This window comes from Barbus barbus (genome assembly GCF_936440315.1).
Source record: "Barbus barbus genome assembly, chromosome: 8".
NCBI lineage: Eukaryota > Metazoa > Chordata > Actinopteri > Cypriniformes > Cyprinidae > Barbus > Barbus barbus.
This window is the reverse complement of record NC_136736.1, coordinates 35237501-35258398: the sequence shown is the minus strand read 5'-3', so window position 1 is coordinate 35258398 and position 20898 is coordinate 35237501. Positions and strand designations below refer to the sequence as shown.

At 37.9% G+C, this 20898-nt stretch overlaps 2 protein-coding genes across 2 annotated transcripts in view; both read left to right on the top strand.

Moving 5' to 3' along the window:
• LOC306874417 (uncharacterized protein) overlaps positions 1 to 14740 on the top strand; it is a 41525-nt gene extending 26785 nt beyond the window's left edge. Inside the window, exons 43-55 of the mRNA XM_079424452.1 lie at positions 95 to 250; positions 1781 to 1861; positions 1942 to 2052; positions 2132 to 2314; positions 2401 to 2616; positions 4704 to 4910; positions 4990 to 5193; positions 6755 to 6889; positions 10812 to 10924; positions 11019 to 11116; positions 11368 to 11479; positions 12193 to 12446; positions 14553 to 14740. Coding sequence (XP_079280578.1) covers positions 95 to 250; positions 1781 to 1861; positions 1942 to 2052; positions 2132 to 2314; positions 2401 to 2616; positions 4704 to 4910; positions 4990 to 5193; positions 6755 to 6889; positions 10812 to 10924; positions 11019 to 11116; positions 11368 to 11479; positions 12193 to 12446; positions 14553 to 14659 — 1977 coding nt within the window. The 3' untranslated portion in view covers positions 14660 to 14740. The remainder of the gene's footprint in view (positions 1 to 94; positions 251 to 1780; positions 1862 to 1941; positions 2053 to 2131; positions 2315 to 2400; positions 2617 to 4703; positions 4911 to 4989; positions 5194 to 6754; positions 6890 to 10811; positions 10925 to 11018; positions 11117 to 11367; positions 11480 to 12192; positions 12447 to 14552) is intronic.
• Positions 14741 to 16145: 1405 nt separating this feature from the next.
• The window catches only part of LOC306874346 (transmembrane protein 255B-like), a gene marked incomplete at its 5' end in the record, with an annotated part of 14946 nt that continues 10193 nt past the window's right edge, over positions 16146 to 20898 (top strand). Inside the window, 3 exons of the mRNA XM_079424311.1 lie at positions 16146 to 16179; positions 17391 to 17533; positions 18438 to 18500. Of these exons, the coding sequence (XP_079280437.1) occupies positions 16146 to 16179; positions 17391 to 17533; positions 18438 to 18500 (240 nt within the window). The remainder of the gene's footprint in view (positions 16180 to 17390; positions 17534 to 18437; positions 18501 to 20898) is intronic.

Here is a 20898-nt window from a genome sequence, read left to right as displayed (position 1 = left end):
GCAGCTTTTAGCAACAAATTGTCCCGTCTTTAGCAACTTTCCCTGAAAATGAGTTGGCAACACTGTTAGATAAAGTAATGTGTTGTTTCTTCAGAGAAAGCAGCTGACAGAGGAGCTGGAGTCTCTCGCTGGCTTGAAGGATCTGCTGGAGAATGAGAAGATCCGTGCTGAGCAGGTCCTTGAGTCTTTAAGAGATGCCACGAACGAGAGGGATCAGCTCAAACGAGAACTAGAGGGAAAGATGGAGAAGGTGAGGACTTAAAATGTGCTGAAAAGAGCAGGTGCAATAAATCGGACTCCTACAAACTGGATCTGACGTCAAAGTTTAAAAAAAAAGTGACGTGACATACGGCCAAGTATGGTGACCCATACTCTGAATTTGTGCTCTGCATTTAACCCATCCAACGTGCGCACACACACACACAGCAGTGAACACACACACACACACACACACAGCAGTGAACACACACACACACAGCAGTGAACACACACACACACACACACACAGCAGTGAACACACACACACACACACACACAGCAGTGAACACACACACACACACACACACAGCAGTGAACACACACACACACACACACACACAGCAGTGAACACACACACACACACACACACACACAGCAGTGAACACACACACACACACACACACACACACACACACAGCAGTGAACACACACACACACACACACACACAGCAGTGAACACACACACACACACACACACACACACACACACAGCAGTGAACACACACACACACACACACACACAGCAGTGAACACACACACACACACACACAGCAGTGAACACACACACACACCGTGAACACACACCCGGAGCAGTGGACAGCATTTATGCTGCAGCGCCCGGGGAGCAGTTGGGGGTTCGGTGTCTTGCTCAAGGGCACCTCAGTCGTGGTATTGAGGGTGGAGAGAGCGCTGGACATTCACTCCCCCCACCTACAATCCCTGCCAGCCCGAGACTCGAACCCACAACCTTTGGATTACGAGGCCGACTCTCTAACCATTAGGCCACGTTTAGCTCATTTAGTTGGTGTGAAAGCTGGTTTTTGGACTAAAGGTTCCTTATTGTGGAAAGGTTGTTTTTTTAGATTATTAAATACATGTACAAATAATAAATTAAAAGAAATCCATCCAGAAATTTCAAACAGATCTCTTTTTAAAACTAGATTTGATCAAGTGGTATTAGCAGATGTCTCCGGTCATACAAGACTGACTCCTGCATTTTTGCTTAAAGGTGAAGACCTTACTCGATGCATGTTCTGCGAGATTCCCCTTTCTGTCAAACATTTAATTGGACTGTCCCGCTTTTAATGTATATCAAAAAATCTTTTATGAAGTGAACTCACTTAAAGAGTTTATGATTTTGCCAGAAAGTTTTAGAATTTTTATCATATGTTAATGTGTAAAATCTAGTGAAATATAACTTGTTTGTTTGCTGGTTTTTATTGTAGGTGTTATACTTGTATTTTTTAATTGTTTTTGCCATGAAAGATGCTGACATGGAATTAAATAAAAATATGCTACTACTACTACTTTAGATTATTAAAATGTTCGTCACACTAAGAAAAAAATTGTTATTTTATTAGCTGATCTCCGAAAGGTTCTTTGGAGAACCAAAAATGGTCCTCCTATGAAAACACCCTTTTAAGACTGTGTGACTGTAGATCATATTCCAGTGGCTGGTAGGGAAGTGTTCACTGGTCAGTAAGTGTATATTTGTGTTAACATTGTAATCATACTCCCACAGCTGGCACACATTGAATCAAAAGCAGAGCAGCTGGAAAAGCAGAAGATCTTGCTGGAATCTGAAGTCCATTCCCTCAGTCAGGTGAGTGTCTCTTCATGTTCTAACCCAGAACAACCGGTTCCTTTAACTTGCTTTTAAAGCTGACTCTCATTGTGTTTCAGTCTCTCACTGAGGTGAACTGCAGCATGTCTTCTGATCAGAGTAACCTGCAGTCCAAACACCGATCTGCACATCTGATTCCTGGGATTGAGGCGTCTGGTGAGAAACTGCAGGTAAAGATGATGATGATGATGGTGTGTGGTCTTAAGACTGTTTTAATAGTCTGACGTGAGGTTTTTCCTCCATGTTAAGGCGGACTTTGCGTCGCTCCAGCTGATCATTGACCGTCCCACTAATGCTTTAGCGGACATAAACCGTGAAGAATGGACCGTAATCTATCAGCTGCTGCAGATTATTCCAAAGGATCAGAGAACAGTCGTCGTTACACACACTAAGAAAACAACCAGACTGAACCATGTGCTGATCAAGATTGCGGTAAGAGTCTGCACAAATCACAGCAACCAACATCTGATCTCAATTTTGAAATTGAGAAATGCTAACCTGAGGAAACCCCATTGCAGGAGGCTTACAGGAGACTGGCGCAGCGCTATAAGACTCACTTTGAGACGCAGGTGCAGCGTGATGTGGCCTTGTTTGAGGAGTCTCGCCTGCAGGACCTGCTCGTGCTCACGGCTCGGTCTCCGTCACAGTCTTTCCGATCGCTCCAGGATGACTTCCAGGAGGTCTGGGATCAGAGACTGACACATCTGCTGGAAAGATGGCCGCAGTACCTGCAGGTATGATCATTTTTGTTTAGCTATAGGGCTGGGCGATTCTTGCAATTCTGCTCAAGACCCTTGCAATTCTGTCAGAAAATGAATCTCTTCTCAAATTGTTCCAATCGCAAATGTTTTGGTACTCGCACGCTTATTGGTTTTGTTTGCACTTCAACAACACAAAACAGAAGAAAAGTCAAACTTGATCAAATTTCACGCAGAACTCAAAGCATTTTTTTGGGTTCTGTGTGGAATTGTATCAGATTTGATTTTTCTTCTGTTTTTGGTGTTCCAATGCAAACAAAAACACACATTTGCAACTGCAACAACTTCGCATTTTCTGACAGAATTGCAAGGGTGTCGATATGTTTGACCATGACTGTAGCTATAAAATTGATCACAATATAACGTTTCATTTGTTTTTTTTAACAGAGCCGTAAAAAAAAAAATATTTGAGCAGGCTGAAACTGATTAACAGTAACAATTTATACAAAAACTGACACTATTTTTAATTTAGCCAATTTGAGTCAAACAACTAATCTCTAATCTCAAAATAATCTCCTTTATTATATTTTATATGCAGATTAAATGAGTGTTAAGGAAACTTTTGGCCTGTCTCCTGGGGGCGCAATGAGCAAAATAATGCACGTTGTGTGAGACGCACGTGTTCTGTTCTGGCGTGTGCTTTTTCTGAGCGCATATACACTTGAAGCATGCGCACTAAAAAGCCTGTCAAACAGCACCTGATTACTGAACTAAGTTATCTTTTTGCGCTAATAATGTCAGAACACACAAGGTTTACATATAGACTCAGTTGGTTATGTCTAAAATTAAAGTAAATAGTTGAGAGAAAAACAGATGCATGTCTGTATATTAGATGCCGGTCTTAAAGGGACAGAACTAAATATGCAGCTGACTGTCATTTAAAGGGATGGTTCACCCTAACATTATTATAAAATTATAATTCTGTCATTATTTATTCACTCACATGTTGTTCCAAACCTGTATTAATTTCTTTCTTTCTTCACAAGATATTTTGAAGAATGAGGGTAACCAAACAGTGGCTGGTCCACATGAGTTTGATAGTAGGAAAAATAAAATACAATGGAGGTCACTGTGGAACAGGTTTGGTTTTCCACCTTCAAAATACCATTTATGTTCAGCAGAAGAAAGACTCAAATTTAGTTTTAAACCTGAATGAGTTTGAGTAAATTATGGTATAAAAATAAAACACTATAAAGAATAAAAATTGTCATCTGTCTATCTGTTAATTCTGTCAATGTTAAAACAAAAGACAAAGGGAAAAATCACTCACTGCTCTTGACTGAAAAAAATGTAATGGTTGCTTTATTAGGAATCAATCTATAGTGTTTTTATTTGTTCATTCAGTTTCTTGAATGCTCTGCTAAATACACCTACTGCACCTGAGAATAAAAGCACTGTTTGTTTTATTTGTATATTATGTGTATTTGTAATCTGTATCTTTGTTCTTATTTTTTAAAGATAAAATAATGACGGATTTTTATCTTCGCTCACTTTGCCAAAATATCCACCATTCTTTTTCTTTATATTTTGTTACCTTGAAAGGCTTTGTTTTTTACCTTGAAAGAACTTTTTAAAAAAAAATCTTTTTATTCAGTTTCCTCATCACTCATTACAGTATTTTCGCATGTTCTGATGGCTGTCTGCTTGTCACCCATAACACTATTTTAAATGAAAAAAGCATGGAACTATCGTGCACTATCAAACTTTTTTTCCCTATGGTTATTGAGGAATCGTCTGTGTATCGTCGATAAATACCAATGCCGTTTTATCACCCAGGCCTAGCTAGAAACTAGAAATGCACAAATCTAGTCAATGACAATAACTAGTATTGTCTTTTTCCAGCCATGACTGACAAACTTTATTGAACTAAACTGAATCAACAGTGAATTGAGTTGAATAATGACACTCTTGTCTTCTGTAGAGTTGCTTTATTCATCTTCTAAAATGACTTTGTGTAAAGCTGCTTTGAAACAATCTGTCTTGTGTAAACCGCTATAGAAATAAACATCCTGACTGTATTTTTCAATATCCTGGTACTGATGAGTCTTATTTGTGTTGATCAGACGCTGGAGGCTGGTCTAAGGGTTCTGGAGGATGGTTTAGCCAAACACGCAGTGATGGTGTCAGAGGAGCATCAGCACAGGATCCGTGAGCTGGAGGAGCTCAGAACTCTGCTGGGATCTCCTCACACCGCTGCTATCATACAGATGCTCGAGCGACAAATCACTCGCCGCTCCAATGCAACAGAGCATCGGAGCACGCTTTATTTTGTAAGCGATGCATATGTTTTGAAATGGTGTTATGTGTGTTTGTCCCGCACCTTTCCTGACCATCAGTTCTGGTTAACAGGCTCTGTTGAATCGATGCGAATCTGCACGCTCCCCGCTCATATCTGCCTCTGCCGAGTCGGAGCAGCAGCTGAAGGATCAGAGGAGACAGACTTTAACTCTGCTTCAAGCCCAACACTGCACCCTGCCCAAAACTGAGGCTGAACTTCTGCAGGACAATCAGCGAGTGTCACTGCAGCTGCAGCAAACGCAGAAACAGATGGAGGTACATCCTATTGTGCATCCTATTGTTAGTGATTTTATCCATGCATTGCAGCACAAAAGCAGTCTTAAGTCACTGGGGTATATTTGTAGCAATAGCCAACAATACATTGTATGGGCCAAAATTATAATTTTTCTTTTATGCCAAAAATCATTAGGATCATGTTCCATGAAGATATTTAGTAAATTTCCTACCATAAATATATCTCAACTTAATTTTTGATTAGTAATATGCATTGCAAAGAACTTCATTTGGACAACTTTAAAGGTGGTTTTCTCAATATTTTGATGTTTTGCCACTCCTATCAGTAAGCCCCTCCCCTCAAATGCAGACTAGCCAATGGCAGTCGAGTATCAGTTGCACGGGGAGAGGAACTCCGACATCTTCAGGTTTCAGCACCATAGAGAAACAATAGAAGATCCGAAGCTTGCATCAATTTTTGGGTTTATGCTTCAAAAATGTAAAACCGATGTGCCTGGGGTACTTGTAACACTGATTCCAGGTATCCTGAGAGGATGGGCAATAGGGACATTTTGTTTGGGTTTAGGAAATGGAATAAAATTAATTCTAAGCATTCACCCCCAATCCCAATGAAGACACAAACTTTCATTTTCTTGTTGTCATACACTCATTAAGTTACATTTTTCATCTGCTCAAGCATTTTTCATCTTGTGCTTTAGCAAGGTATCTCTGGCTAAAACTAGCTAACGTTAAAGTTAGTGAGTCCAGGCTAACATACAAACTAGCGAACTGTTCTCATCTTGTACAGTGTAGGGCAAAAACACACAAACACATTAAACTGGTTAAATGTAAATTATTACAGTCATGAACCCTGTTGATCCAGGATTGTTTCATCTGCAATCCTGACGACCGTAACATGAGGCGTCTCCCGCTTGCATTGTGATCTGTAAACTCGCTTCCAAATTAATACCCACAATATTTATTTTAAAATCTCTTATATATCCCTCCATGGCATGGTTAATTCCCACTTGAATAGTGGTCCTTCTGTCCAAAATGTATCTCAAATGTATAGGGAAGAGACAAGGTTTTCACACTGATGGCTGGCATTGTAAGACCGCTAGCAACTTGTTGCGAACTCTGACAAACAAACAGGAAGTAAGGGGGGCGGGGCTTACCGAACGGTCAATTTAGCGTTTATTGCGTCTCTGCAGTTAAAAAGACAAAGTTTACATTTCTGGCTATACTTTCGTTATTTTTAATAAATTTTGTTTTATTTTTTGATTACTCAGGGTTATCCAATTTAACTATTTGTCTTGTTTTGAATGCTACTCTGCACTTTTAGGCATTTTGTGCACATTTGTTCTGCACCTTGTGACTTGATTCTGACTTTTTTTTATTTTTTTTTTATTTTTTTATTAAATGTATATTCTGTTCTAATTTATGTAAATTTCCTTTTTTTGATTTGTTTTTCGGTGCCTCTGTGTTGCGCTGTAGTTAAAGCATGCTCATACAGGCAATTTAGCCAATTTGATTTGCTGACAAGGGAAATCCCAAACCCCCAGCGACACTAGCTTCCAGACGCTTACCATTGTTTGTCTGGCAGGAGATTCAGGAGCAGATGAAGGAACTGAAGGTCCACGCTGATGCCTCAAATCTTCAGCTCCAGGAGCTCAGTGGCCAACTAAAGGAGAAGGAAGCCCTGATCAACAGCTTGAAAGACAAACTTAAAGAGTCAGAGGTTGGTTAATAGTTGACGGTTTGTGCAGGTCATTATACGCTTTGTGTTTGAGTTTATAGAAAGCAGAAATGTGCTGAGAGTAGGGGTGTGCGATATTGACACGCACATCTCTTTTCTGAGATTTTATCGATAACTATACTTAGTTTATATTTTTCTGAGTGTGTTATTGTGCTGGTGTCTTAAGGACTGCCGTGGACAGCTGACTCCTAAAGTTTTTGATATTCTTCATATTCTGTGTGGTGGTCAGATAGAAATTAATCTTTTCCAATAAGTTTAAATTGATTTTTTTCTTTTTATGCCAATTTTTACCTTTTTTTTTCTAAAGGTGTGCATTATCTTTTGAGTCATTCTTACATTTCTTACATTACAGTTCTTACAATCAGTTAAGACATTAGGGCTGTGACCAAGCAAATGGAATCCGTATCAACAAAATTAATCTTTGCAATGCAGAGGACACACAGAAGCTGCATCCGAAGAGGCATTTAGATGCATTTACAAACTGTTTAATGCAAGACATTATGCATTTGTAATTGCAGGTTAAATGCATTCATGTTTTGATATTAAACATAAAACGTTGAATAAATACTTTAAATGTGAAATTAAATCGCCAGTACAGGGCTCTACAGTGCGACCATTTCAGTCTCATGTGCCACTGCGCTTCTTCAAACACAGCGGTGTTTCATTTATGAATGAACTGCGTTTTTAAACTAATCTAGTGAGTCGATGATTCAATTACCCATTCATAAAGACATTCAGGTACTACATTCCTGAATGAATCAGCCGTTCTAACGAATCAATTAAATGAATGATTCAGTGATAAAATCAGTGACATACCGCCACCACCTGGCAGTTTTGGTTTAATTTTTAAAGTATCTTTTGTTGTTTAAATTTAATATTTCTACATTCAAAATTGTATATTTAAAACATTAACCTCTACATGAATTTATGAATTTAATTGCACTTATGCAACCTCTGAGCCTCATTAAACATCTGAAAATACACCTACAAGCCACTTGTGTTCTTCTGTGCCACCTGTAGTACAAATTTATTTCTTAAATTCAATTCAATTTATTTGTATAGCGCTTTTTACGATACAATCATTGCAAAGCAGCTCTACAGGAATTTAATTTTCCACAATATATTTATATATTGCAGAACCTTAATATGTTTGACTTATGGCAAAATTTGGTAATTGTGTATGTTGTCTGAGTGTTGGCATCCTCTGAGGTCCTCTGAGGGGTTGACATCATCTTTTCTCAGGTGTTCGGTCATCTCAGATCATTTAAGGGTTGGATCCAGACTGAAGCTTCTGTAATTACTAGTTACCACGGGATGTTAATCAACAGAGAAACAAATAGAGACATAATTAGCGTAGCTGCTGTTCCATCTAAGCAAAAATGATTTGTTCAACCCAAGCTAAAGAATAATAATAATGTACATTTGATCAGATATAACTGCAGTACAAGATTATAAGATGCATTATGTGAATGCTTGGCTAAAGAGATGTGTCTTTAATCTAGATTTAAACAGAGAGAGTGTGTCTGAACCCCGAACGTTATCAGGAAGGCTATTCCAGAGTTTGGGAGCCAAATGTGAAAAAGCTCTACCTCCTTTAGTGGACTTTGCTATCCTAGGTACTACCAAAAGTCCAGAGTTTTGCGACCTTAGGGAGCGGGTTGGATTGTAGCGTGGTAGAAGACAAGTTAGGTACGCAGGAGCTAAACCATTTAGGGCCTTATAGGCAAGTAATAATATTTTGTAAATGATACGGAACTGAATAGGTAGCCAGTGCAGAGACTGTAAAATTGGGGTAATATGATCATATTTTCTTGACCTGGTAAGAACTCTAGCCGCTGCATTTTGGACTATCTGTAGCTTGTTTATTGAAGATGCAGGACAACCAGCTAGCAGTGCATTACAATAGTCCAGTCTAGAGGTCATGAATGCATGAACTAGCTTTTCTGCATCAGAAACAGGGAGCATGTTTCGAAGCTTGGCAATGTTTCTAAGATGGAAGAATGCTGTTTTTGTAACATGGGAAATATGATTTTCAAAGGACAAGTTGCTGTCTAATATAACACCCAGATTTTTGACTTTAGAGGACGTGACAGTGCATCCGTCTAGTTGCAAATTGGACCAAAAAACCGTACACAGAATCTCTTGGATTATAATAAGTAATATCTCTGTCTTATCTGAATTTAATAGGAGGAAATTATTGGTCATCCAATCTTTTACATTTTTTACACAATCTATTAGCTTAGATAGTTGAGAAGTTTCATCTGGTCTTGTTGAGATATATAGTTGAGTATCATCAGCATAACAATGAAAACTAATCCCGTATTTTCTAATAATATTACCAAGAGGCAGCATGTATACTGAAAATAGCAGAGGACCTAGGACAGATCCTTGTGGTACTCCATACTTTACTGGTGATAATTGAGATGACTCTCCATTTAAATGAACAAAGTGGTAGCGACGGACAGGTAGGATCTAAACCATCTTAAAGCCTGTCCTTGAATACCAGTATAGTTTTGTAATCGATCTATGAGTATGTCATGGTCTATAGTGTCGAACGCAGCACTAAGATCAAGTAATACTAGCAGTGAGATGCAGCCTTGATCTGAAGCAAGAAGCAAGTCATTCGTAATTTTAACAAGTGCAGTTTCTGTACTATGGTGAGGCCTGAAACATTTTTTTTGTTTCAGAAAAATGTTGCATTTTTCTTGCAAGAAGGAGCACAATTGAGCAGACACAACATTTTCTAAAATTTTAGACATAAACGGAAGATTTGAAATGGGTCTGTAATTTGCCAGTTCATTAGAATCTAGTTGTGGTTTCTTAATAAGAGGCTTAATAACCGCCAGCTTGAATGGTTTTGGGACGTGACCTAAAGATAACGATGAGTTAATAATATTGAGAAGCGGTTCTTCTGCTACAGGTAACAACTCTTTCAGTAGTTTAGTGGGTACAGGATCTAATAAACACGTTGTTGGTTTAGATGCACTGATAAGTTTATTTAGCTCTTCCTGTCCTATAGTTGTAAAGCACTGCAGTTTTTCTTTGGGTGCGATGAATGAAGCTGAAATACTAGACGCAGTAGAATCTACATTTGATATTGTACATTTTTGACCATGCTCCTAAATTTTTTAAAATTAGGAGCACAAGAGCTCCTAAAAAGAAAAGTAATCGTAAAGCCCTGCAGCAGGTGGCAGTAAGTCACTGTTAATAAGTGAGTCATTGCGATTGAACCGAATCATTAAACGGTTGATTCATTCAGGAACGAATCACCGTCATGTTGCTCAGAGACACAAAACAGTGCTGTGGCTGTGTTTGGAATGATTTTTGTTGTCGAAATTGTGCAAAAATAGGAAATGGTGTCTAAAATGTAAGTCTTTTAAATTAACTTAGTTTATTGAACTGTTGTAAAAAAATTAAATATCACATTTGTAATCATCGTAATCATTTTTGGAGAAAGAAACTGCACTGTTCGTGTGAAATTGATCTATATGAAGTGGTATAAATGTATACATTTTCTGCCTCCATGTCTTGAACTTGTGATCATTCTAAATGTATTGTAATAGACTGAATCATGCCGTGAAAGAACACACTCTAAATGCACACTAGTCTAGACTTCATGTAATGTATGCATGCAGTCTGTACGGGTGTTTGTTTGGTTTTTGCAAAATACTCGATAATGTCAAATTGCACATTAAAACAACAATTATAATATCCTTATTGCAGACGATATATATCGCACACCTCTAGCTGAGAGCCGTGCAACACATTTCAGTTCACCTGTACCATATCCAAGCTTTTCCTAATTAAATACTGAATATGAGATTTTTATTTTGTGACCGAATGCAGTTTTTGATTCTCTTAGTGTCTACATCATGCTTGATTGTTCCTGTAATTTGTCCTGCAGGTTCTGGCTAAGAGGAGCATGACACCAGAAGCTGCTGAACTCGCCGCTCTCAAAGACAACCTTGTCAAAATGGAGCTGGATCACATCGCAGTCACCACGAGTCATGAGAAGGAGTATGTGTGCCGTTTATGAGCCGCTGATCCTGTGAAGTATGGTTTAGTCTGGGAAGAGCGTGCTTGATGCGTTTCTGTGATTGTTTCATTCTAGAGTTGCACAGATGACCTCTGTGTTGGAGCACAGAGCCGATGTCATCCGCAAGCTGAAAGAGACCCTGAGGAAAATGCAACAGGACGATGAACAGTCATGTAAGACACTTGGATCACATTCAACCTGGAACTGAATTCACAAACGATTGATTGCAAATGATTTAATCCAGTGATTAGATGGCCAAAGTGAGGTTTAGTTAAGATTATGGTGACAAACGTGTTTTTCTTTAGAATATCCTCAATGATGAATCGTAGCAGGAACATAACTTAAGCGAGTGTTGATGTGACTTTCTAAGTGTTTTATGCATATCTTGTGCTCATAGTTTGATCTGCTTAATTGTCTTCTACAGTCATAGACGGCGAAGAGTTTGACCTTAAATTGGTCTCGAGCACCAGAGCGGTTGCGTCCCTCAAAGAGAAGAAGATGGAGGAGCTACAGAAGAAGAACGCTCAGTTTGAGAGGTAACCGCACTGAAACATCACGTCATTTCTGCTGCGGTCAGCACTAGGGCTGTCAAAATGGCTAAAAAACTAAATTCGAATTTTGCACTTAAATATGATCAATATTCGAATTTAAAAGGCATAATTTCAATTTAGGGGAAAACGCATTTATGATCTCATGTCAAAAGATGAAGGGAATTTTGGTTTCTCAGTTCATGACCCTTTTAAAGCAATACATTAACATGACTATCTGTGGAAAAAGTTCATAATGTTTATTAACCAAATATAATAAAGTTGCTTAATTCTAAACACAACCGCATCATGTATGCATAGTTTAATACAAAGGGACGAAAACCAATCACACTGGTTTTTATTGTATTTGTTATACTTGTATTTTATTTATTTTTTTATCGTTTTTGCCATGAAAATAGCCTAAGATGCTGACATGGCATTAAATAAAACTATACTACCACTCATCATCAAACCTGCAGAAGCCCTGTGTAGTAATAATAATGCATTTTATTTTGAATTCTTAAACCCAAAGTGCTACAGTAAAACTAAAACACAAAAACAATACAAAAATTTAAAACAACCTTAAATAAATGCGTCTTAATCAACTTTTTAAAGTGATCCAGGGTTGGTGCATTTCTGATATTAAAAGAGTGCATTCCGTAATCTGTGTCTCCTCTCTGTTTAAGCATGACTCAGACCTTTCCTAACTGTTCCTCATGTAGTCTGATGAGCAAGCAGCAGGAGGAAATCAACAAATGGAAGCGGAGAGCGTACAAGATGAAGGAGAGCAAGCGAGACGCTCCATGCACGCCAACCAAACGCCTTCCTCCTCTGACAGAGACGGAGCTCAACTCGCCGAAGACGACGTTCCTGGACTCGCCCAAGAGCAAGTTCTTTGACGTGCGCTCCAGCGTTCCTATCCCCCTCAACCATCCCACACAGTTCTTCGATAACTCCGGCCTCGGGACGGTGCCAGGTACGTGAGCGCTGCTTCTCTCATACGGTCATGCCTGCAGATCAGTTACTGTGAGTGTTTTCATGTTAGAGGATTCCTGTACTCTGGCCGAGCCCGGCGTGGATTCTTCAGACAGCGATGAAGAGGGTAAATGCACGTGTGGGGTGTTTTTAGCGGTGGGCGATATGGCCAAAAATATATCACGATTTTTTTATCAGGAAAATCACGATTTTATAACGAGAGAGCGCACGCCAGAACAGTGCGTGAATTAAACGTTTAACCGGAAAGATATTAAACCAGATGCAAATAATGTACTTTTGTGTTTGTGAATAAACGTAGTGTCCCGTGAGTAAATTTACCACCGAGTTAACTGCAGCTGATATAATGTGTGCTGTAGCCGATACTACGATATTTCTTCAAAAGCAGATCGTGGACACATTTGAATCATCCATGATCACAAATCGTGATATCGCACACCCCTAGGTGTTTTTCACGAACACACGCCAGTGCTTTTGGGACACAGAGTTTAAACTGGCACAATGTGAAGCTCCATAATCCTGCTGAATGTTATTCCTGCACTCTGATTGGTTGTGTGTTGTGGTGTTTCACTCGAGTCTGGAGTCTGGTTAGGATCGTGTAGAGCACAATCAATCATTCTTTAAATTGACAGAAGCAGAAATCATGATCACGATTAAACAATCGTCTGCAATATAGGGCTGCAAAATGATTCATTGCGATAAGTTCAAAATAAGATTGTTTGCGTGCTGTGTATATTTATGTATATATAAATTAGTGTTGTCAAACGATTAATCCCATCCAAAATAAGTTTGTTTACATTATACGTGTACTGTGTATATATAAATACACACAGTATATATTTTGAAAATATTTTTATACATTTATATATTCATATGCTTATTTTATATATAAATATATATAAACATAACATATTTTTATTAAATATACACATACGTTTACACATTATGTGAACAAACTTTTATTTTGGATGCTATTAATTGACAGCACTAATAGAAATACTTATGTAAGTTTTTAAACACATTTTTATGTATTTGTATCTAAACTTGTTTATTTATATTATAAATATAAACATTTTATAATATATACATGTGTGTGCATTTATATATGCATACTATGTGGGTGTACTGTGTATTTATTATGTAAACAAACTTTTTTATTTTGAATCGATTAATGGTTTTGCAGCCCTATTGCGATATTTGTGTGTGTATGGTAATGTTCCCGTCCCAAAGGCGTTTCATTGTTATTTGGCATTTGCGTTCTTGCATTGGTAACAAGCCTCCCCAAGCGGTCATGGTTGCAGGAGATAAATCTCCTATAGGTGCTCTTCTCTTAAATCAATACATTTTCTGCTGTTTTATTGAATCATCCAAACCTGGCAACCATTCACACGTGCAAGTTGTCGTTCCTACTTAGTTCAATAATTCTGATTAAATGTAAAAAAAAAAAAAGGCAATAATTAGGGTTGTAACAATCCATCAATCAAATGTCTAAAGATACGATGTATCGATGCCACGTGTACAATATCGAGATCTGTATTCTAAATAGGTGCCTTTATTTTGGCATTTTTACACAATGTCCATCAATGCATTACCATCGGCACGTGAATCAGTATATAGCATCTGTGTTTTCATTCTTAAAGTGACAGCAGACTAATAATAAACCTGCTGCTGTCAAAGGAGAAGTGCTTAATGCTCCTGAATGAATAACTTTTGTAACATTAATAATGATGAATTATTATTAAATTTATAAAGTGAAGACTACATTTATTTTATATTTTGATTATTAAATCTCTTCTACCTGAAATTCTTTTACATAAAAATCACTGTTTATTGAATTTGTGTCTTTGTTCTATTGTATTTATTTTGTGCTATTGCTTGTAATTTGGTAGAAAAGATTTTTAGTACTAAGCCCATACTAGCAGCCCCCCCAAAAAAGTTGAAAGTTTCATAATTGATGATTTTTACAACATTAGCATCTTATTTTGTATATGTATTAGTGTGAAGCTGCTGTAAACGATCTGTATTGTATGACGTGCTATAGAGAGATGTGGCCTGAGTGCTGCAGTAACTCGGTCTGTTTCTGTTGTAGACTCCAGCTCCAGCGCAGCAGCAATAAAAGACTGGTGGCAGATTCCTAACTCTTCCCCAGCAAAGCCTGATGCTGGCGCCAATGCTAACGCATGCCCAACGCAGTAATTGCTGCTGTTTGTCTGTCTTGTTTGTTGACTTTTTCTGTTTATTTTTTATTATTGTAAATAAAGTCAGTCTTTAAAGTGCAAATGTGTTGATTTGAATGGTTTGGTTTGACAGGTTCACACAGCAGCAGAAGAATCACTTCTGTTTGGAGAGATTTAATGTGCTTCATGTTCATCTGGTTCTGGAACTCATTTGATTCTTTAAACTCTCAGGATTCAGATCTTTAAGGCTATTGCTTGGATAATCCTGAAATAAACGAGGCTTCTTTTCTCCCTGATCAAAAGCATTAGTTAGTACTTCTGAAATCCACTATTGTGGTTCTTCTAACATTGTTCCAGTATGATTGAACGTTTATGGTTTTCTTGATAAATTGCTTTGGAAAGCATCTGCTAAATGGTTCGATCTCAGTGCAAAGATCATAGATTTATTTCACAAATATATGGGTGATATATCTGTACAAACAGTAAAGCAGCTGAGATTTGCTGTAATCCCAGTTAAGAAGGAATGATGTCAGATCTTTGGCTAATGTTCTGGCAAGGTTCTCTCAATTATGAACAAACATTAGAATTATTATTTGTTCATTTCTGATCTGTAGTAATGTTTTCAAAACATCACTAAAATGTTGTTTGAAACTTTAGGTGCTTGTCTAATGTTTTTTTAAATGTTTCTAGTTTTAGAATTTTCAGAGAACATTCAAAAGTAACTTTTCCATTATATTTGCAAAATGATGCAATGAAACGTTCACTTAACATTTGCATAACCAAAGAAAAGATGTTTTTAAACTCTTCTGAAACCATGTTTATAACCTAGAGCTAAGGATAGGATGCATGGCTTTGTCTGATTTATAAAGTGTTATCAGGCAAGTCTTGTCAAGCCAACATAATTTCTAAATAGAATTCCAGTGAAATAGACTCTACTGTAGTGTTGAAGTACTCAAGACTTTTGTTGTTGAAGGTCTTGGTCTAGTCTTGGTTTCAGACTAATCAGAAATGAATGAAAATGTCACCAGAATTAATACAAATACCCATAAAATTCAAGGTATTGTTGCAAAAAAAGTACTTTTAAGAAATCAGTTTTTATATCATAGCCTAAAATATAATTAAGCAAGATCACAAGAGCAAGAGTGCTTTTATACAAATATTCAATAAAGAAAAGTTAATTTTGAAAGCACTATTCTCAACATTTATGCATGTTTGATTGTAGAATTAATGTTAGATATTTCATTTGATCGGTAACAGCTTTAGGTGTCTTCTAATTGTATTTTTTGTATACAAATTAAAAAGACATTTGTCAAGCAGTGAATGATGAATTGTAGTAGAGCTGGTCTTGCTCTGTGTTTGAGTAGTTTGTGGCGTCGCGTGGTTTCTCGTGACGGGAGCGTCATGCGTCAGTCTCGCGCGGTCTCTCCGCTGCGCTGCGGGATTATTATAAACACAAGTCTCTTTATAAACTTCATATTGTGTGCGTGAAACATCAGACAGACGCGATGCAGCAGCCACAGACGAACGCGGATCCCGCAGGTGAGAGATCATCATCATAACATCAGCTCATCTGTAATAAACACATCATTATGACTTATTCTCACATACATGACGAGCATCTGAGGAGAGCAAGTTCATGCATTAATTACTTCATGACACGTGTTCTGTGTTTGTTACATTTGAATGAGTTGCAGTTCATTTCAATAGTCAATAACACATTTTTGTTTGTTCATAGATTGAATAAAGTATGGCCAGAAAGTGCAAATATTCTCTTGGGTCTCAAATGTGTTCATAAGAGCTGCATGCATGATGATAAAACCAGGAAAAGTCACTTTTGGTTGAAATCTAAGGTTAAGCACCTGCTGCAGTGTTTTTATCCTCATCGTTGCATGAAATGCAGTGCAGTTTAATATAATGGCATGTTAGTTTAAGAAATACCTCACTGCTTCTGACATGTTTACTGTAAATCATATTTTGCAGTATAAAAGACTTTATTTCTATAGCGATTTTTCAAAGCAGCTTTACTGAAAATCGTGATGTGAATATTTCTAATATCGTAATATATTCATGCCTCGTCACATTTCTCGGATTAGATCATATAACGGTAATATAGTGTATATTTCGCACTGTTATAAAGAATCAAGCTGATTTTGATCAATGGCTCCAGAATGCCCAGCAGCTTCTGTGTAGAGTTACTAGTTATATATTACTAGTACTAGTTACTATTCCCAGTTTCCCTAACAGTGGACGTTCTGTCAAGGTTCTCTCGACGTTATGAACATGTTTCAGGAACATTTATAGAATGTTTGTTCAAAGCTGTCAGGTTTTTAATTCTGTTCTTCAATCTTATATGTGTAATGTTTCAGTGCTTCAGGTTTGTAGATCTGGCTGATAATATAGTTGACATATTGCATCAATACTAGTGCACAGCTGTGTGTTGTTGCTAACACTTTACTTTGATCGTCCACTTTAGACATTCTACTAACAGTAGGTAACTTTGTAACTACATGTTTACTAGCAGTCATTAGAGTATTAGTAGACTGTCTGCTTAATATCTTCTAACACTTTATTTTGATGGGTCCACAACATACTGACTATAAGAAACTTTGCAAGTATATATCATCTTATTCTACTAACCCTAAACCTGCCTTACTCAGAGTTAGTAGACATGTAGTTACAAAGTTGCTTCTAGTTAGTAGAATGTCTGAAGTGGACTATTGAAATGCAGTGTAAGTGTGTTGTTTGTCCAGATGTGTTTGTGAAGCGGCGGCGGACGGCGCTCTGGTGTTCGGTGTCTCTGTTCGGACTCTCTGTTCTGGTTCTGGTGGTCGGGCTGCTGTCAGCCACGCAGACGGATAACGTGGCCGTGTCTGGATACTATCCTGGGATTATAGTGAGTGACTCTACACCATCACTTTCATCAACTCTTTCTTTTGTTCTTTCATTGGAGCAATAAAACAGCAGCCTGTCATTATTTTGCTGATGAAGATGGAGTCAAGACCAGTGTTGGGGAAAGTTACTTTTAAAAGTAATGCATTACAATATTGCGTTACTCCCTAAAAAAAGTAACTAATTGCATTACTTTTTATGGAAAGTAATGAGTTACGTTACTTTTGAGTTACTTTTCAAATCTGGGCAGGGCTTGTTTGTTTGTTTTTAATATAAAGTTCTATTTTTGTCAAACATAAAGCCCTTTTACACCAAAAGCCTCAGGCTGAAGGAAAAGTGAATTCATGTCTGTACAGTAAAGCACAGGAGAAGAAAGCTCAACACTCTTCAGCAAGAAAGAAAGAACAAATGTTAGTTTATCTAGAGTAATTTTTGCTTATTAGTATGATTGAATTGACTCATCGAAGGTCAGCAGCAAATACACTGAATAATAAAATGGGATTAGATACATAAAGGATATTTGTATTATTTTACATATTTAATTATTGCAGGTTTGCGTCATTGAGTTGCATTTCACGGTTTTTATTCATTTTGAGGAATACTGAATCTGTTTTTTGTGAGTGAGATGAAGTAATGCATGTTCACTTTTATTCTAGAACTAAAGTAACATCTTACTCCTGATTTCTCTCAACATGGAGACAGCAGAGCTTTCAGTCAATACATCAGAAACAGAGTAACTGGCGTCACTTATTTGAAAACATAACTCAGTTATTTTCTTGTAAATTAAGAAAAAGTAAAACTAGTTAAAAAACTAATCTGATTGCGTTACTCATGTTACTTGTAATGCGTTGCCCCAACACTGATCAAGATATTAGGTTAAATCAAGTGTGTTCTCTTCTCGATGGCAGCTGAGTTTTGGAGCATTCTTGGGAATCGTTGGTCTGAACCTGGTGGAGAATCGCAGGCCGATGGTGAGTACAAGCAGCCCAAATCCATCTCGAAATGGCTTTATGGTGTATTTTAGATCAACTATCGGCTCTCTGAGCAACGTAATGGCTCATCAATACAATTACAGCCATTGTATTTCAGTGAGGTTTATTTCTGTCCCTGTGAAATATATTTCAGGTAATATTACTTGTTTTAGTTGGGAACACGAGGCACATCCGCCGTCAGATCGATGAGTGTGATTGGATATGTGGCCAGTAATGCTGAAAGTGATTGGCTGATGGATCAGGTGGAGCTTTAGCTGAATTAGATTAGCATTGATGATCGCTGGGCTCAAGGAGTCTTCAGTCCAACTCAACCTTATAGAAACCAGAAGTTTGCTGTTTTCATTGCTGGAGTATCGCTATAGACTGTGATGTGTTCAGTGTGGTTGCTAGGGTGTTGCTATGTGACTGTAATTGGCACTATTGTCACTATTGTTCAGTGTGGTTGCTAAGATGTTTGGTATGGTTGATAGGGTGTTCAGTATGGTTGCTAAGGCGACTGTGTGTTTGTTGTGGTCGCTAGGGTGTTCGGTTTGGATGCTAGGGTGTTTGTTGTGGTTGCTAGGGTGTTCCGTGTGGATGCTAGGGTGTTTGTTGTGGTTGCTAGGGTGTTCAGTGTGGATGCTAGGGTGTTTGTTGTGGTTGCTAGGATGTTCAGGGTGTTTGTTGTGGTTGCTAGGGTGTTCAGTGTGGTTGCTAGGGTGTTCCTCATCATGTTCTGACGGCTGAATCTTGTATTAATGATGCTGTAACCTGGTTTAGCAACTCCATCACAAACGGGGTCCAAAATGAATGTTTTGACGCACCTGTCAATGACGAGTGAATTCAGTATTTTTACCAGCCATTGAACTGTTTATTTTTTTCAATATACAATTGTGTTGCTTTGATTATTAGGATATTGTGAGCAGCCAACCAGCAAAATGTATAAAATGTTTGTAACTGTCAGTTGTTAATTTTAAACCCTGGTAATAAACCACACATACACACACACACACACCAATGTTACCATGGGGAAGGGAAGTTGTGGGTCTGTAACCATGGTGACGTGTTGTTGGTCTGTGTATGATTTAGGCTTCTGTTGTGTCATGAGCTCTGATCTCAGTACATCCTTTAAACTTTTATGATCAACACACACTCTCATTCACACAATCTGCATGCACACACCCCATCACACAGGACAGTTCTATACACACACACACACACACACAGTGCCGGTAAACTGAATCCAGGCGCTCAGGTGAACACATTAATGTGCAACAGCCCGTATCACACTGCAGCTTCAGCTTCCATTTCCTGAGCGTCACTGCAGACTCAGTCCCGTGACCTCTGACCCCTCGGAGATTGCAGGTAGTGACCAGAACATTATTGCCAGAGAGTTTCGAGGTCAAACGCTGCAGAATTATGACTATAATGAAATGAGACGTCAGGGTGATGATGATTCAGATGTTCACCTTCAGCCTTCAGAGAACAAGATCTTCTCAGATTCATCCATTATGTAACGCTTTGTTAAAGCCAACATGAAACCGGAGCATAAAGTGAAATACTTTCAGACTGAGAAGCAGTTTTTATTCAGAACCGGTTCTGTTTATAAAAATCCGGATCCTGAGTGATTGTCATGAGTTTGGCTCTGTTTACAGTTCTTCAATATTCCTCTGTTTGAGTCTTATTATTGGATTGATGCTTTTTGCTTTTATTTTATGGATCATTTGACATTGGATCAAGATGTTGTTTTTAACCTGCTTTAAAAAATAAATATATGGAATATAATTGAACTAAATGTGATGAGAGAGAAAGGTTGTTTTTAAAATTCCGTCATTTAAGTCATTTCTGCAGTTTAGTTTCAGTAAATGCTCTTGATAGACTGAAGAAGTTTAAGAGATTCATTTTAAAGCAGTTTAACCAAAACTATTCTACTTTGATTAAATCATGACATTAAAATGTTAACACAAATCTTGTTATTGATTAGTATGGCATTAGGAGTAATTGAGTTATTTAGGCAGCGGGATGATGATTTATGATTCAGTGCAGATGAATCAGTGTTCATGTGTTTGAATCAATGAGATCTGTTGTATTTCTCTTCTTCACCTTCATCTCAAACACTCTTCTGTTTTGTAATTTCCCGAGACCCACTCGCTCCCTTCAAATACATGAGCAGTGAGCACTACAACATCTGCCCTTGAACATTTATGAGTGCTTATATAACCCGTGCTGGATTCATCACCGCACAAACCAGTTCATGGGCTTCACTGAGCTGAAGCCGAACACATGTGCGTGTCTGTTTGAGTTGTTAATTAACTCAGTTGGTTTGTGGATGTAGTTAGTTAGTAGCGCTAGGATAAGCTGGAGTGCTGACGGGTAACTAGAGAGCCGGTGTTGAGTT